The following is a 17995-nucleotide window of genomic DNA, read 5'->3' as shown; positions in this document are numbered from 1 at the left end:
TCACTGTGTATTTTGTTGTCTCATGTCTCTGTCCTTCTTTTGTGATTTTTACCCACCTCTTGGCTAGGAACCAGTGGTTGCAGTTACGACTCTGGGGCACAGGTCTAACAGGCAGTGCTGCGGATGCTGCAGTGCCAAGTCTCTTGTGGCAGTGCAGCAGCAGTGGCTCTGCAGGCTCCAGGAAACTTTCAGAAATAAGTGGAAAAATTAAGGAAGAGCAAAAAATTTTTCCAATTCAAATTTATGCTTCAAACCCCAGTCACTCTATCTAGCAGGGCTGTGGTTGGATTCATGGAGCTGCTCAGAGATGGGATCAGCAAAGTTTGATGGAGTGGAGTTGGCAGAAGAAGGGGCTGTGGTTTTGCTGATTATCTGTATTGCGTCTCAAGGGAAACACTATTTTTTTAATCCACTTTAAAAACTATCTGCAGTTCCAGGACAGTGCGCCAGAGCCCTGCCTTAATCAGCTCCTGCGGTAGGTGTTTAAAATAGATGAGCCAAATCACATCCTAAAACTGCCTGTCTCCGTGGCCTAAGGCGGCGCCTGATGTAATTAGCTAAACAGAGGGGTCTTCAGTCCCAGTGCTGCGGGTCTGTGATGACGTCTTGCACCAAAATATTTTCATGATTTGAAGCACTGCCTGTTACTAAAGTACACAAAGTGGAAGCCCAGCAGAAAGAGAGACACAGAAACCAGCCTTTGTCATCTGGGGGAAAAGCTGTAGAAAGATTTTGCTTGAATTATTACACCTGTTCCTGGCATGGCATTTTGGATACTTTACACACTTTCCTCTAATTTTACCTCAGGTGTTTTTGTCTCTTTGCCCCGTGAGCAGTGTCAGAGGGGGGACAGGGTGATGCAGCTGTGGTTTGACTTCCCCTGGGCAGTGGCACTCCAGCAGTCCTTGTGCTTGGAGCCCAGTAAACTCCAGGTATCACTGGTTCCTCCATGTGTGACAGCACTTAAACACAAACTCTTCTGTGCTCTCTTCCACCTTCACAATCAGGATTAAAAATGGTTGTAATCATTTAAGGGATTTTGAAACAGCAGAATTTCTTGAGCAGAGGCTGATTTGAATACACAATATCCTGGGGCTTTTCCCTGCAGGCTCTGCAGGTGGTGCCAGGCATTGCAAGCAGCTCTGCCTCTTTGGCTCTGGCCACCTGAGCATGTCTGACAGCTTCATGTGAACGAATGGTTCTGCTTGACATCCCTTCCCAAAAATGTGGCTGTTTCTGGATGTTTCCTCCTCCCTCTCCACCCCAGCAGCACCTTTATTAGCAGCAGGAGGGACCTGGCTAAGCCCTGCAGGGACACCAGCATTGATTATCCAGGGCTGTGCTCTCTGTTACCGAAAAGGGGCGGGAGGTTGGCCCCTGCCTCCAGATTTTTGGATGCAGCTCCCTGAGTTAAGGCCTTCACAGCAGGAACAACCCCTCTCAGGGGCTGTGAAGCCAGACAACCCCCTGCCCTGGGAGCCTGAAGGCAGCCCCACATCACCAGGCTCTGAAGGCCTGGGGGAGGAGGAGGAGGAGCAGCCAGGGTCTCCTGTGGGACAGATGGGAGAGAAGGGGGCCTGGTGCCATGGGGCAGCCATGAGGAAGGACCTGGGCTGAGGTCAGGAAATATGAGGAGGGAGCACTGGCTGAACGCTTCACACCTTTGGGGGAAGAGGTTGGCTTGAAGAAGCAGCTTCTGGGACTCGTCAGCTCCGGGGCACAGAAATGGGGCTGCCAACCCAGCTGGCCAGTCCAGGGACATGGAACACTGTCTGTCCCCCCTTGACCTCTCTCCTGGCCCCATCATGCTCTCACAGACACTTCCACAGCACACTGCAGCTCCAATAGATGTTGGTGGAGCAGCTTTGCTTGCTCCTTCAGCCCCTGAAGCAGAGGTGATGCTCTGCAGCCCTGCCTGGGTGCTGCAGGTGCTGGGCATAGCTCCTGAGCAGCTGGCTCTAAACTTGAGCAGCTTTTTGTTCTTCTAATCCAGCTTTTGGGAGTACGTGGGAGGATCAGTAAATCCACTGGGGGCTCAAAACAAGCCCTCAAGACCCTTCTCACCACAACTGTTTTCTTCACAACCAGCCCTACCATCTAACAAGAATTTGTTTTTCTGTTTCTTGCAGTAATGTGGACACAGAGAAATTGTGCGGTAAGTAGGGTGATATCCCTGCCTTGGAGGGCTTCTTCTCTTGAGGGTCTGTGGTGGGGCTTTGTGCATGTCTAACCTGGGCAGGACTGGGCAGTCAAGTGCCATTGACAGTTCCCGTGCCTGAATCCCAGCACAGAGGGCATCCGTGCTTTTCCCAAGAGGATGGGACATTCTGTCCCTGGGGATAGCAGAGGACTCTTCAGTCTGGGAGGGATCATGGCTCTGGATAGCCTTGCAGCACTGGGCTGTGTATGGGAAGCACCAGGTGCAGGTCAGGCAGAGGTGGAGGCACTCAGGAAGCTCACCACGATCTTCTGTCCTGCTTCAGATTATTTCTCAGCATATCTCGGGGAATACAAGAATGTGCTTTCTGCCCTGGAAGCCCTCAACTCTGCGGTTCTGGCAGCCATGGACAAAACCAAGCTGGTAAGGATGGGGCCATGGGAGGGTGGTGGGACAGGTGGGTGTGTAAGAGAAAGCTGTGGTGATTTTAGCTGCTTGCTTAGCGTTAAACTGGGGTGTCAGAGGCAGAAAATATGATTCCTCCCATATCCACGGGGTTGCCTGTGTGTGCTTCAGTTGTCTCCGTGTGCAGTGACAGCTTTTGTGCTCTGGAGATGTCTTCTTCCTCATGGGGCTCTGGCTACAGTTGTTTCAACAGCTCCTTGCAGACTGCTTGCAGGGTCCTACCTGGGGCCACTGTTTCTGGGAGCATCACTGATAGTCTTTGTGCTGCATCCCTGAGCCAAAGCAAGGTCTTTTCCACAAAGAGTGTGACCTGAAATGAGGGACTCCAGGGTGGAGCCTGCTCTGGACTGACCTCAGCAGCTTGTGCTCAGCACAGTCTGTGCTCACAGCAACAAAATTGGCTGTGGGAGAGGGGTCAGACCCACTGGGGCAGGAGAGCTGCTCTGGGAAGCAGCGAGGCGCTTGGGAGAAGGTAGGAGATGGTGAAATTTCATTGACTCCCAGCCTTGTGCCGAGTTCATCCCTGCAGTGAATGTTCTCCCTGCAGCTTGTGCTGATGGGAGGCAGATTGAAGGCTGCTAATTAGGGCAAGCAGCCTCCTGCTTTGCGAGCCCCCCTGCCTTTGTGTCGGAGAGCAGAAGTCTGCAGTGCACAGCCTCACAGGCTAAATAAAGCTGCAGAAAAGCAGTGGCCAATACAGGAAGGGACCCTCCTCAGGGACCAGCAGCCCCCTTTGCACCTGAAATGTATTAAATGGTTTAGCTGTGGGGTTGGGGCTGATGCTGTTTCACAGCTGTGGGAAGGGCCTGCTCTTTCTTTCCCTTCGATGTGGTGGTTTGATGCTTGGCAGGAAATGGATGAAGAGCATCATCCTGTGCACACTATCCATGCACCTATTGATCAGACAGAGAGGTGAGGTGGGACCAGTCCTGCTCTCAGCTCTGCGGAGTCATTGAAGTGTTTGTGCCTCTGTAGTGTCAGTCATGATCTTGCCTTCTCTTTGAGTTTCCTCTGGCCAGATCCAGCCTCAACAGCATCTCCCTGTACATTGCGAAATTCATGCCAGGAGAGGGAATCACTTGAAAACACATTTTCTCTTTGGTTCAGCTGCCTGGCCCCCTTCACAGTTATTAAATGCAAGTCCAGAGGGAGAGAATGAATGCTCTTTAGAGAGCTATGCATTATTTCAGTTCTTTCCTGTTTTGCTTTTTTTTTGGTAATGAATTTATATATTCACGTGTTTCTCCAAAGGACAGCACAGTTACTGTCTGCCTCACAGTACTGGCATGATGCATTCCTTCACTTAATAGTTTCTGGTGCCATAGGTGTTCCCTGGAAAAGAGAAGCTGATTTTCCTTGTTGAAACAGATTTTTGTGAACTCACTTTTCCACCCCTGTTTCGATCCACATGGATCCAGGGGGTCAGGGCAGTCTGATGTTGACAGTGCTGCTCTCAGCAGCGAAGTCTGTGCAGATGGGGTGCTCTGATCCTAGCCCTGAGCTACTGGGTGCCCTGATACTGACCCTCCTGGGAAGCATCTCCCTGTGCTTCCCTGCTCTATGGGGCTCTGAGCTGGGGAGAAGCAGGAGAGGGCAGGGTTTCAACCCTGTGGTCAGGGCTCTTGAGGAGCTGTGGGAAATCGCCTCTGCTAGAGGCTGGCCTTCTTACCTACTGTGACCTGAATACATTCCCACGTTTGTGTTTCCAGAATGGGGCTCAATCTTGGGTTATTATGGGATTAGTGGGTTTATTAGGTTGGGTTTTAGCCAAAGCTCACACCTCTCTGAGCCAGGGGAGGGGGCAGAGATTTCCTATATGACACATCTGTCCCTCATTTCATTTGATTCAAACACCTCTAATGCTACCATGACTGAGGACTGAGAGCCCCAGCTTGGCAGAGACCACCCTCCTGGAAGAGCTGAATTAAACTTCATCCTGGGGAGCTGCTTTTGTTGGAGATGCAGCCATGCAGTGCACTGAGCAAACTGGAAGAGATTTGTCTGCTCCAGTGGCCCTCACCATAAAGCTCTGCTTCCCGAGCAGGGCTGTGGTGTCAACAGATGCTGAAAGATCTGCAATCCCTGCCTGTTTTCCCCCACTGTATTTAAGAGAGCTCCATGTCACTCCCAAGGAGGCAGTGGTACCCAGACTAGCTGGAAGAAGAAGGGGATCTCTGACCAGTTGAACCACAGCATCTCTTGGTTAGGGCATGGTCCATCTCTGGTAGTTCCTTACTTCTGCTGCTACAGGATTGCTCACCCCTGCATCCTCCAGGTACTTACCCACCGCTGTGAATAGGCTCATGTGAAATATGAGCCCACTTTACAAGCAAAGACAGGGCAGCTTTGTTCATACAATGAAAGCAGGGCCTGAGAGGTGCACTGGGCTTGCTCAAACCGTGCCAGGGCGATGAACCACAGGGAGGAGAGAGAGGGATAAGGAAGCTAAAGCTCGGAGAAGATATGCTGTGGCTCTGTTTGGGAGTTGTGGTTTGAAGCAGTGCTGCCAAAAGCCTTTTTAGTCCCAAGGATTCCCACCTCCACATGAGCTGTCGTGGTCACTGTGGGCCAGGGTCCCTGGCGTGGATCAATGGCCTGTCTCAGCGGCTGTCTCCCTGCGGGCCAGATCCTCGGCCTGCTGCCTGCCGTGCACATTGCCAGCTGCAGGATAAGCACTGCGATAAAGCATGGGAAATGCAAGGCAGGTTCGTCCTTTTCACTGTGTAAGTGACTGCAGTTACTGTAGGAAATAGTGTATGTGTGGGCAGTAAACCTGCTCATGGTCTTTATGGATCCACAGGTTGGCAGGAGGAAACCAAATCATTAGAGGTTCCTCACTGGGTTGCTAGAAACATGGTAAAGAAAAGATACCTTTTGAAGAAAAGAGGGTTTTTCTCCAAATTTTGTCATTGCCACTTAGATTTTTAAAGTATAACTTGATAGCTATGCTTCAGTATAGTAATTACAGCTTATCTTGTGGCTAAACTTTGCATTTGTAATATAATAGTGTCAGAGTAAGAAGTGAACTATGGAAATACCTTGGGAAACAGTCTGATATTTCTCACAAGGGACCTTTATGCTAAAATCTTTTCATTCTCCAGTTTGCAGGCGCTGCAAACTAGCCCATAAATATCTCTCCAAGTCAGGCACTCTTATTTCTCCTTTGGCAGGAATTATGAGATCACCTATTCCACTCTGTCCTGAGCTTAACTATCATCATAAGAAACTAATAAAACCTCTCAAAAGCAGAATTATAGCAGCTCTTGGCAACTTTGGGATTTTCATCTGGGTCAATGGAGCTGAAATACCAGTCCACAACCAGAAAACCTTGTCTTGTGCTTGCTGAGTTATTTTCTTTGTGACTCCTTTCCATGAGTCTTTGCTGTGAGCAGAAAATGCTGTGCTCAGTGAGACAGAACATGTTTTTATAGAGCCTCTAACAGAGGGGTTTGAACTGTGTGCGGCAACACCTGCCAAGAGGGTTTTGCTTTTTTGCCCTAAAGTGAGGAGTACAAAGGGGGCCAGGCGGCTGAACTGAAGCGGAGGTGCATTATTCAAGTGATTCTCTTCCCCTGGCATGAAGTTTTCCAAGTCGATGCAGAAGGGTGAAACAGCATTTGGGGCTCTCTTGAGAGATGGTAATTTCCATCCTTGTCTCTGGTGCATTCCCCTGGGCATGCTGTGTTTGATGAGGTGAGAGACAGGAGGCAGCTGGCTCGTCGTGTGCAATGCTCGCCCGAAATACTGACATGTCTGTGTGGGATCCTGCTTTGCCCTTGCAATGTGGGCTGGGGCATGCTGGGCCCAGGAGGATGGGGAGCCCTCTGCACAGTGAGCTTCAGAGCCAAGTCCCCCCCACGCATGGCCTGCCCTGGGGCTGGTAGTTGGGTTTTGGGGAGTGACACCCCAGGCTGGTGCCTGTGCCTGTGTGTTTGAGGTGTAAGGACTTTGCTGGAGCAAGCCGTGGGGCTCGGGGCAGGCTGAAAATGCCCTCCACAGCTGTGACGCGATGTCAGTGAGAGCAGCTGACCGCTTCTGTGATAAAGCTCCATCCACCAACACCATCCACAGAGGACATCAGGATTAGGCCATCCTCAGGATGGAAGTTGAGAGAATGGGGAGTGCAGGGAGGCTGGCTTGGCACTGGGGCTTCTCCAGCACCTGGCCCTTTGAAGGGGAGTGATGCGCCTGGGGAGAAGCATCCAGCCCCTATGCGAGGGGAAGTGTCCATATGCCAAGGCTGTGGGGGCCACAGCCAGCCCCGGCAGGGGTCTGGGGAGGATGGGTTGGGTAGGGGATCACACCTCATTAAGTGGGTCCCACGTGGCTGCAGAGGCTGCTTGCTGTGGGAAGTGCCTCTGTGGAGAAAGAAGGGTGACAGCGTTTGGAGTTGGACCAGCTCCTGAAATGAAACAGCCTGTGCCTGGCCATGTGGTGGATGAATAATGTATTCTTTCTGCTGTGCCCCAGTGGGGGGGACCCTGTCAATTATTCTTCACTTTTCTTTCTCAGGCTTGTCCTGGGGAGGTTTGAGTGTTGGTTGTTCCCCTGTAAGGAGGGGTTGTGTGTCTGGGCTGGCAGGAGCTGAGCAAGCACAGAGGAGCAGTGCTGGTGGAGATTTTGGTGCCTGCACCCCTTGTGAGTGGGGAGGTGAAGGAGGGGCAGGGGCCCTGCCTGGGGTCCCCAGCCTTGTGCTCTCCATCTTCTGGGGCCATAGGGAAGGAGGCTTGTGGGAGCTGATGGGATGCTTGGCTGCGGAAAGCCCAGAGATGCAGAGCTGGACCTCAGCTTCCCACAGCCACATCGAATCAGCTTTGCTGCCATCTTATTCCTCTGGCACAAAAATGAGATTCATTTTCAAGCACAGATGAGAACCCGCAGGCAGCATGATTGCTGGGGAGAGGGCTCTGCTCACCATGTGCTGAGGGGTGCAGGGAGAGGCTGTGGCCACTCCGGCATGAGCCCAGGGCAGTGCTCAGTAGATGAGAATCCCCTCCGCTTACCTTCCCGGCCAGCTGCAGCTGTGCCAGCAGCCCCAGGCAGACGTGGTCTGGGACTGGGCTGGTGGCTCGGCTGTGGTGCAGAGGAACCAGAAAACCACGGGGGGCTCAAGGCCCTCCCCGCTCCTCAACAGATTTCTGACACCAGCATTGGAAGGGTTACCTCCATGTGCTTTTGTGCAGAGCTTCTGGAGTTCAAGATCCTCAGTTCTCTTGTGTTAGAGAGAAACACAGTAGGAATTGGAAATACTTGACCTGAATAATGTGGTAGTGTTGCTGGACTCTATTTTGGACATGAAAGGGGGAGTTCATGGTGCTCAGACATGTGAAGGCAGCCTGGCTGCTGGTCTGTGCCGCAGCCTTGGGGGTGTATGAGGACACCATGGGGAAGGCAGAGGTGACTCTGGTCCAGTCTGTCTCCTTGTCTGTCAAGGGAAGGGGTTGACCTCTCCTGGGGAGCAACCAGTCCTCCTTGACCTTCCATTTCCAGTCCTGTCTCTCGTAGTGCTCACAGTGATGTCCTGTGGTTTCTGTGTCCCTTGACAGCCTGGCCATGGGGAGAGGAGTCTGCTGTGACAGCTGGGCAGTGCTTCCCAGCTGCTTCCCCCCATGCAACCTCTGATCCTTTTGTAATCGTCTAAGCTGACTCAGTTCACTAAAGCAGCAGCAAAGCCAGGTGAGTGCTTTTCTGCCTGTTCAGTGAACTGAATCAGCTCCCTGAAGCACCAAATGACCTTTATACCAAAATTACAAAGAGCGAATTCAGTTCCCTGGTTTCCACCAGCTCATCCTCCATACCCAGTGCTGAGCTGCTTCAGTGCCAAGATCAGAAATCACCTCCCATAGTAAAACCGCTGCAGTGCAGGCACCCCTGGACCTTCTCCTCCTCAGCTCGTTCCTCCCACACCTGGGGCTCCCCACGGAGTTCAGGGCTCCTGCGGAAGGAGCTTTCCTGCCTGCTGGAGTGGAGCCCTCCCCTGCTCCGGCAGCCGCAGGCAGTGCCTTCAGGACAGCTTTGCTGCAGTGCTCAGGACATGCGCAGCCTCCAGCCCGGAGTGCCGGGCTCGGCTGTTGACTGGCTGTACCCAGACAGTCGGCGTGGCCTGAGTTCACAGCACAACCTGTGGTTGTGTTGCCAGCCTGATCAGACACAGACTTATTAGAGTGATGGTGCATAGGCATAGAAATAACGTGGAGTGTAAATGAAAAGCCATTTACTTCTTTTGGAGCGTTTGAATTGACTTTGCATTCCTGCAGCAGTGCAGGAGCTGGCCCCAGTAAGGGAGACCCCCCTCCTGCAGCAGGAGCTGTGCCCCGCTGGTGGGATGCTTTGAACACGTGGTTGTTGTCTGCCTACTGCCATATATTGTGCGTGTACATGGCACCGTGCTCCTGGTACTCACCTTTTGCCATCCATGTGTACTGGAAGGACGTGAGTGACACTGCCATCGAGACCACGGCCCAGGCTGCTGTGCTACTCTCCGGGCTCGCCAGGGCGTGGATGTGGCAGGCCGTGCCATGTTCAACTCTAAGCACATCCTCTTGGAAAAGCCAGGAAACGCTGAGGAGCTCCCTGACAGCGTAGTGTTACACACAGTACCCCTCCTGGTGTGGTCAGGTAACTTCTGGAAGCTCTGCAGGGCCACGTGGTGGAGCCCTGGGGACCTTTGATGGAGTAGCTTTGGCTGGAAGAGCAGCTTTGGGTAGAACCATCCCTTGTCCAGGGTTATCCATTGCCCATCAGGGGCCTGAAATCTGGCTGGATGATGGTAACCTTGGTTGTGAAAGTCTCCTTCGTAGTTGATGGAGACGCAGCAGCACTGCTTCTTCAGCTGGGTCACTGTGGTCTTCCTCAAGGCCTTCAGCCCTGCGGGGTGGCTGGGCTCTGGGTCAGCAGGCTGTGCAGGCAGCTGGGAGGGAGCCACCTGCCACCCCAGGGTCTGTCCCAGGCAGGAGGAGGTGACATGGGACACTCCTGCCCTGGCTTCCACAGCCAGACCAGTGACTCTGCTGTAAGCACAGAGGGAGAGGAGCCTGGTGTTAGCCATGTGCAGGGCCCAAAGCTCTCGAAAAGCATTTCCACCACCTTTTCCCTGCTGGTGGAAGGGCAGGATGGGGAGTTGGCCATGAGCACTGGCTGTTCCTCTGAGAGAGCTTTCAGGGCACAGAAGAGGTGGCTTCGTAGGTTTTCCATGCCACCCCAGTCCTTGATGATGCTGTGTTTGAGTGGGTAGATGTGGGGTGCTATGGCAAAGCCTGCTGTGCTTTCAGCAGTGGTGAAATGCTTCTGGCTCTCCCACGTTGTGGATGCACTGAAGGGGTACAGCAACATAGTTCTCAGCACAAACTTATGCAGCTTCTGGCCTGCAAAGCCTGCCTGGGTCAAGCTCTGCTGTTGTCCATAATGAGTGCAGGCTCTGGCATGACTGGCACTTGTGAGGGACGCTGGGGAGGAGGGAAGAGCGTCACCCTGTAGTGAAACAAGAGCAGTCTTGTGGGGGAAGACCAACCACAGGTACCTGCTCTGCAAGGGAGACTGGCTCAGCCCCAGTGGAGGAGAACTCTGCCTGCTCTTGAAGTGTCTGTCTGGGTATGTGCCTCAGCCTTTCCTCCTGTCCCCTTGCTCCCTGCCTCCCGAGTGTCCCTCCTTGGGTACCTTGTCTTCATCCCCAGGATGTCTTAACAGTGCAAGGGTAAAACTCCAGGTGGTTTTAAGGAAGCAAGTGAAGACTGGACAAGAAAGTAAAGGGATTGGACCAGGCTGCAGGGAATGGTGCTGCCAGCAGAGCCCATAGCATGTGGAAAGAAGCCATGCTTCAGGCTGCAGCCATTTATTGCACTCAGATTTTTGCCCAAGAGGATTTGTGGTTGCAGCTGGCAAAGGAAGGAAGGAGTTTGGGGTGCCTGTCTCTGTGTCCAGGCACTTCCCTGGCTCCCTGTGCTACTCAGACATGTCCTGGGGCATGGCATGCATCCTGACCTGCTGCTTGGGTGCCCTCCGGGCCATCTTGCCTTCTTGCCAGGATGCACAGTGACTCCTCCATTCTCCCCAGTGCTTCTTGTGTGCCCCCCTGGACCTGCCTTTACATGCCCCCAGCACCTAAAAAAAAGTGTGCCTGTGGTGCACACTTTGCATGTCAGACTGGGCAGGAGGGTGGCGAGGAGAGGGCACACAACCCCGTGTTGTCACCTCCAGTGCAGAGCACACTGCTGTATGTGAGCTGTTGGGTGCAGCAAGGGATGCTCTGCCTGCCCCAGAGCTGGGGGCTGTTTCTGCAAGTGGCCTTTAATTTGCAGCTTGGAAGTGTCTGCCTGCAGTCCTCCACAGCTCCCAGGGGCTGTGGGTGCTGCAGTCAGGATGGGGAGGCCTCACCCTGTGTGTTCTGAGTTGTGACCTTGCAGGCATGCACCCAGAGGATGCTTTTGTCCTACAGTGTTGTTACTTCTTACAATAAATTTGATCAGAATCCCCCATGTTGGGTTTATTTAAGGGCCAACCCCTTCCAGATGCGGCTCTGCTCCCCCTGCACAGAGCCGGAAGCATCTGACATCCTTTTCCCTTTCCTGCAGAGGTATGAGACCTCCTCAAAGATGGAGCAGTTCTTGACCCGTTTCCTGCTGCGGGAAACCATGCACCAGCTGCAGTCCCTGCAGGCCTCGCTCGAGTGTGCTGTGGACACCGTGGAGGAGCAGGCAGGACGGGAGAGGTAAGGGGGTGGGACATGCTGGTCCTCCCCCTCTCCTCACCACCTGTGGAGGTTGCAGCATGGGGCAGGACTGGTGGATCTCCCTGGGAGGGACACCTGGGAGAAGGATCTACCCTTTCGAAGCCCACTGTGAAGCTGACCCATATAGTCGGTGTCTTCAACCCTGCCTTTTGTATTCTTTCAGAAAGGACATAAAGAAATCGGAGACCTCGGTTGGCCTGCGGTCAGGGAGACGATGTGGGCGCAGAGGACAGAAGAATGTATGTCTGTCTCCGACAGACCCCTACTCCGGGATGCTAACGACAGGTATCTGCAGCCTGGCCATCCCTTGGGTTGGTGTCTCTGCCCCACTGGAGCCTGGAGTGGGTGTGGAAGCAGCAGCACAGGGCAGCGGGGGCTTGTCCAGGATAGGGCCTGGACCGTCGCACCCAGGTGCCAGCTGGAGCTGCTGTGGGATGTTGTATCTCTTGAGCAGTGGGAGAAGTTTTTTGAGAAAAAACAACCAGTATTTTGGTTTAAATCAGTTTAGAAGCTTTTGTGGTTTTCTGGGTCTTGAGCAAGCTTTTGCAATAACAAAAGCAAGCTTTTTCGGTGACACCTCTCTGCCCTTCCCTGTATAGGTGTTTGTGTCGAAGACAACAGCCAGTGGATGGCGCAGATTAACAGACTGCAGCAGCTCATCGAGAAACTAGAGTGCAAGGTGCGTGCAGAGGGGAGGTGGGCTGGGGGCTGCCCCGCACCTCAGCGCCAGCCAGGGCAGTGCTGGCACCCATTCACCACACCCTGACTTGCAAAGCTGCTGTCTCCAAAGCCCCCCTCTCCCCTCAGCTCTGCTGGCCCTCGCCTGGCTTCTCCATGGTCCTTGCTGACCTGACAAGTCAGTGTGGACTCCCTGAGCCCTACAGATGTGCAGTTCACATCCTATTCTCCCCAGGTTCCCTAAGGAGTGTCTCCAGAGTGGGATCCGTCTGTCCCGCTCAGCTGGGCTGCACTGTGGGTTACTGCCACCTTCTACCTTGTTGCAAAGTTCTCTCAGTAACAGTGATTTTTGCTATGGTGTTAAATGCAGAGCCCACGCCTGGAGCCACTAAAGGAGGAAGCAATGTGTGAAGGAAGAGATGCAGTAAGTCCCTGTCCTTCTGCTTGTAGTTTGCAGGTAACCCTGTAGCGTGCACCGATCCCCTCTCGCACACACGCATGTGTGCTCACACAGCCCCTATGCCCCGAGACTGGAGTCACCTGGGTGAGCTGCTGCCTTTGGTCTGGTGGAGGGGTCTGTGCCCAGCGACGTAGCAGGGTGGGAGTCAGAGCTGTGAGCGTGGGACCATCCACAGGACAAATGCAGCTCCATTGTGTCCCTGAAAGTCCCAGGCAGCACCCACAGCCAGCCCAGAGGAAGGCAGCAACGCTCCGCTTGTGAGCACCCAGATCCTCCAGGTTTGCTCCGAGCACCTGCAGACCATGTGGAGCCCCTTGGAGGGGTCCTGAGGCCCCTTTCTGTGGGGGGAAGGACACAGGGAAATGCAGCAGCCCCAGAGCAGAACCCAACCACCAGGGGATGGAGCATCTCCTGTTGGTGCTGTCCTCCTTGTAATGGCAACCTGCCCAGGTAGGAAGAAGCTGCTGAATGTTGGTGTTGTCCCCAGCACTGTGGTGCCAGCCCCTTCTTGCGGCTTCCCCTGTGGTGCTGCTGGGCACTGCCTTGTCCTGCAGAAGGGTGGGAGCAGGGAGGGCAGGAGGGGACAGATCAGTCCCTGATGCCGCTGCTCCGCTGTCACTTTGCAGCACATCCTGGTGGCCAAGAGGCAGATCTCGGTGGCAACAAGCAGCATTGAGGAGTTCCGCCAGGCGTTCAGGTCCTACACGGAGATCACCGCTGGGCAGAGCAGCTGCCTGCAGTAAGTGTGGCAGGCACAGGGTCTGTTTGTGGAGTGGCTCGCCCAGAAATAGGGGCTTTTAACATGGCACGCGTGGGGGATAAAAGGGTTTTTTGTGGAATTTTTTGTGTGCTGGTCAGTGCAAGGGTGGACTTGGTGCGCAGTGGTTTGATGTTGCAGAGAGGACAGGACAGTGTCACAGCTGCAGCGGTGTCTGCCTGCAGTGCTGTCCCATCTCCTGCTGCAGGTACTCTCAGTGAGAGCCGCTTGTCAGCCTCTGGCAAGGAGGGGATGGATTTTATGCCAGCAGGAATGGCTTTGGCATGTGTGAATGCATGTGTTCCTCTGACGCTGAAGGACTCAAAAATGATAGAATCACAAAATGGTTTGGGTTGGAAGGGACCTCAAAGATTGTCTGGTTCCAACCCCCTGCCATGGGCAGGGACACCTTCCACTAGCCCAGGTTTCCCAAAGCCCTGTCCGACCTGGCTCTGAACACTTCCAGGGATGGAGCATCCACAAACTCCTTGGGCAACCTGGTCCAGTGCCTCACCACCCTCACAGTGAAAAACTTCTTCCTTATATTTACTCTAAACCTCCCCTCCCTCAGCTTCTACCCATCACCCCTTGTTCTATCATTTACAGTCCCTTGTAAAAAGTCCCCCCCCAGCCTTCTTGTAGGTGCCCTTCAGGTACTGGAAAGCCACTATAAGGTCTCCCTGGAGCCTTCTCTTCTCCAGGCTGAACAAGCCCAACTCTCTCAGCCTGTCCTCATAGGAGAGGTGTTCCAGCCCTCTGATCATATTGGTAGCCCTCCTCTGGACTTGTTCTAACAGTTCTATATCCTTCTTGTGTTGGGGGCTCCAAAGCTGGACACAGTATTCCAGGTGGGGTCTCACAAGGGCAGGGTAATAAAAAAAAAAATAATGGGGAAGAGCCAGTGGGAGAGTGCACGTCAGAGCACTGCTTTGTGTAAAGTGTGTGTAGTGCTGGAGGGAAGCAGGTGTGAACACCTGAAGCCAACCCTGGCGTGAGAGCAAGGCTCTGCCCCCCAGCACCGCTCCGGAGCTCTGAGCAGGGCAGAGGATGGAGCCCAGGTCTGCCTCCAGGGATGTGCCACTGCCAGCAAGTCCCTGGAGATTGCACAGCTGCTCTTTGAGAGGCACTTTCCTTCTCCCACGGGAGATTTCAGGCAGCTTTCAGTGGGAAATGTTCGTGCTGTTCCCATTTAAAGTATCATTTTTCAGCTCTTCAGTTCCACCAGCACAAAATTGCGTTTTCAGTCCAAACAAAAAGAAGACACTTATTTTGACATGTGTGGCAGAGAGAATGGTAATTTTTTTCTTCAGGATTGATGGGCTTTTCTGTCATCAGAACTATTGGTCCAGACAACTGGGTAGCATTGCACGGGCAGGCACTCCATGTGAGTGGAGAGCTGCAGTGAAGTCCGGGGAGACTCTGCTGTCCTGGTTCACACCAGGGAATTGCAGCACACAGGAGGATGCAGCCTCTGAGCTGCCAGGTGACTTGCTTTGCTCTCCCCTCCCAGAGCTTGGTCCTTTCCTGCAGCCCTTTGCAGCAGCTGGTGGAAACGTTCACCCTTAGTCAGAGTGCAGATGGTTCCCCAGGCCCCACACGCTGAGCCTTGCTCTCTCGCCTCCCTGCTGCTTCCCCCTCCATCTTTCCGTGGACTGGAGAAAGCCCCGGCCTGTTCCTGAGGCAGGAGGGAGCGTGGGAAGTGTCGCCTGGCGAGACTGTCCCTTCGGGGAGCAGCCAGCTGTGGGTTTGTGCTGGGATCTTGGCTTCTTGCGCTCCTGCCTCAGTTTCTCTGTGTGAAGGGTGGAGGGTGATGCACACCTACTGAAGGGCTGGAAGGATGAGCTCCTCTGTCGGGCTGTGTGCTGCAGTGCTAGGGACGCGCTAAGAAATGCTTAATAAAACACTTAACACGCTGGTTTGTGGGCAGCAGCAGCAAGGACAGTTTAATAGCTGTGCAGCTCCTCTGCTGCCTGCCTGCAGGAACTGCGAAGCACAAAGGATTTGTGTTCAGGATCTCCTGGAGCCGTGGGGCAGGTGGCTGCCTCCAAACGGCTCTCTGAAAGCCCCGTGGTGAGGCTCATGTGCAGAGTGTGCCCCTCGCTCCCGGGACCGACGTGGCTGCACCATGTCAGCTCGCCAGGCCCCATCTGAGGGTGGCTCCTGTCCCCGCAGCGTGTCTGCCTGCAAGCTGACGGACGAGGCCTGCTTCATCCTGTACGAGTTCTGGCAGGACGTGACTTCGTGGAGAAGGTTGGAGGCTTTTTTTGTGTGGGGCTGGGTCCGGATGCTCTGCGGGGGGGGTGCTGAATGGTGTTTCCTCTCGGGGCTCCCCCAGTGCCCCACTGCTCCCTCTCCTTGCATGGCCTGTCCTGCTGCTGACCGCTCAGCCCAGCGTGTCCCCACGGCCCTTTGCAGCAGGAGGGGGTGAACGCCCTGAGCAAGGGTTTGGGGAGGGGGTGTCCTGCACTGGGTGGTTGCAGAAGCATCCCCATGCATGGGCCAGGATCCTGGCGCACAAGCACAGTCCTGCACCACCTGGCGCGCACAGGCCCTGCGCCCTCCCCACCCCACACGCTGTTTTACAGCCACTTGCAGTCCAGCTGCAGCAAGACTTTCCAGCGGTCCATCATCAGCTTGCTGGAGTCCCCGGAGCTGCTGACCACCATGCTCTTCCCAGGTGAGGGGGGCCCTGGGGGGCTGTGGAACCCCAGCGGCTCAGTGCTCCTGCTCTGGGTGTTGTGCAGAGGGCAGGAGCAGCACCAGAACAGGCACCTTCATCCCTCCAGAGCAGAAGATTGGCTCGAGGGTGACCTAAATTGTGTTTTTCAAGCCCAAGTGAGACCTGTTTCCCTGGGCAGGTTTGGGGGGTGTGCTGGCAGTGCTGTGGGGCCTCTGCCCTGCCTGGGGGCTGCTCTTCCACCAGGAGAGCCGAAGAGCTGGGGACAGACACTTCCCAGGTAGCAGCTCAGCCCTGTCTGAGCCCTGAACCTGCTCTGCAAAGCCCTGGCCCTGCTGGGTCAGTCCCAGGGGCTGCGTCCAGGTTTACAGCTCAGCGGTGCTGAGGCTGGGGAGAGACCAGCTCAGGGAAAACACATGTTCCCCATGGTACCAATAGAAACGTGGCTGAGGCGTGAGGAACTGGGAGAGACCGGTCATAGATAAGACCAAATTAAGCCCCCGTTTGCTGTCACTTTTGGGTCTTGTGTAAAAATAACATGAAACACAGGTTAATTTGAATCAAACCCCACGCTGGCAGTGTTCCTCCTGATCTGCTGCTCCCACCGACTGTGTTCCTGGTGCTCAGGTCTCTGCCCCCCCAATCCCCCCGCCCCGTTTATCGCTGACTGCACATCCCTGAGCCGTTCCCCTCTCCTCCCCAGCTTCCTGGTGGATCATGAACAGCAACTGACCCTGGGCAGCCGCTTCCAGGACGCTGTCGGCATGCAGAAGGATGCAGAGCCCTCTGCACAGCTGGCGCCTTCCCCCGCGTTTGTCACCCCCTGCCCCTCTCCCCTCCTGCGGTCTGGCGGGGGCTGCCCCCCCATTGTCCCTGGCAGTCTTTTACCCTTCTGCTCTTTCCATGTTAATTTATTTATTCCCCCCAACCCAGAGAGTCCCCGTGCTGCCTGGGGGGAGCAGGGCACTCCTAGCAGCACTCGTGGGAGCCATGTTTGGGGGTGGCAGCCTGGCCCCTGGGGGACCACGGGTCTGGTTGCCACGTCCTGGCAGCCCTCAACCCCTCTCGCACCCCAGCTCCTCTTCCTCCCTATGCTCCTCTTCCTCCTGGCTCTGAGGACAGCCCAAGAGGCTCCACAGGGGGCTGGGATGGGCTAGGGGACATTGCTCTGGCCAGCTGTGGCCTGGCCCACTGGAGCCACCTTGGGCCACCAGTGGCTCTGCCCAGGGAGCCGGGCTGCCTCGTACGGATTGTGAATAGTATTTTATAGGACAAAAATTGTCATTAAGTGTTTCTGGCAGGGTGTGCCAGAGCCAGCCCTGGCCATGGTGGCAGCCATTGTCACGGCTTTGAGCTTGGCCTCGTGCTCCCCCCAGCTGTGCCCATGGCTGTGCCCGTCCCCCCCCAGTCACCCACCACACCCCCCCCGGGGAGGGCGAGCATGGCTAATAGCTCTGTTGCTTCATCCTGTGGCTCAGAACATAAACCAGTGTTAGCACCGGTTTCAGTGCTGTCAGAAAGAGGTTGTAGCTGAATTAATTAATGGTGATGGGGGTCAGTGGTGGGGCATGAGCTGAACGGGGAGGCCCCCTTGGCTGCCCCGTGGGTCCCACACAGGGGGTTGGTTTGTTGGTGCTGCAGAAGCGGCTCCTGCGCTGACCTGGTGCTACAGGAGCCGTCACAAACGGCAGGGAGCTGCTGGGGCGCACGGGGCTTTGCAGGGCAGCAAATGGCCACGGGCGAAGGCCTCCTGGCGTGGAAAGTACTGCTGCCCTTGCACCCCACTAGTCCCCAACACCCGGCCCACCACAGGCACCCACACCCTCAGCCCTCGCCTGGGTATCGCGTGTGTGCCCCCCACCCCGGCTCTTCCACTCCCCATGGAACCTGCTCCCCAGCAGCACCCCCGGAAACACTAACTTGTTTTTTGCCCCAATCCCTGGGTGCAGTAATTAAAATGCAGTTAATCTGTGGCCAAGGGGACACTGCAGACAAGCTGTGCTGGGCACAGCCAGCACCGTGTCACCCCCCCCCCCCCCCCCCCCCCCCCCCCCCCCCCCCCCCCCCCCCCC

General features: G+C 55.0%; 1 protein-coding gene across 1 annotated transcript in view; it reads left to right on the top strand.

Moving 5' to 3' along the window:
• The window catches only part of NECAB3 (N-terminal EF-hand calcium binding protein 3), a 28812-nt gene extending 10862 nt beyond the window's left edge, over window positions 1–17950 (top strand). The window contains exons 4-13 of the mRNA XM_026862054.1: window positions 2130–2155; window positions 2484–2581; window positions 11194–11330; window positions 11515–11636; window positions 11951–12030; window positions 12400–12453; window positions 13116–13228; window positions 15419–15496; window positions 15832–15923; window positions 16627–17950. Coding sequence (XP_026717855.1) covers window positions 2130–2155; window positions 2484–2581; window positions 11194–11330; window positions 11515–11636; window positions 11951–12030; window positions 12400–12453; window positions 13116–13228; window positions 15419–15496; window positions 15832–15923; window positions 16627–16655 — 829 coding nt within the window. The 3' untranslated portion in view covers window positions 16656–17950. The remainder of the gene's footprint in view (window positions 1–2129; window positions 2156–2483; window positions 2582–11193; window positions 11331–11514; window positions 11637–11950; window positions 12031–12399; window positions 12454–13115; window positions 13229–15418; window positions 15497–15831; window positions 15924–16626) is intronic.
• Window positions 17951–17995: the final 45 nt, after the last annotated feature.

This window comes from Athene cunicularia, assembly GCF_003259725.1.
Source record: "Athene cunicularia isolate RWA chromosome 20 unlocalized genomic scaffold, athCun1 chr20_part1, whole genome shotgun sequence".
Taxonomy (NCBI): Eukaryota; Metazoa; Chordata; class Aves; order Strigiformes; family Strigidae; genus Athene; species Athene cunicularia.
This window is presented reverse-complemented; position numbering and strand designations above follow the sequence as displayed.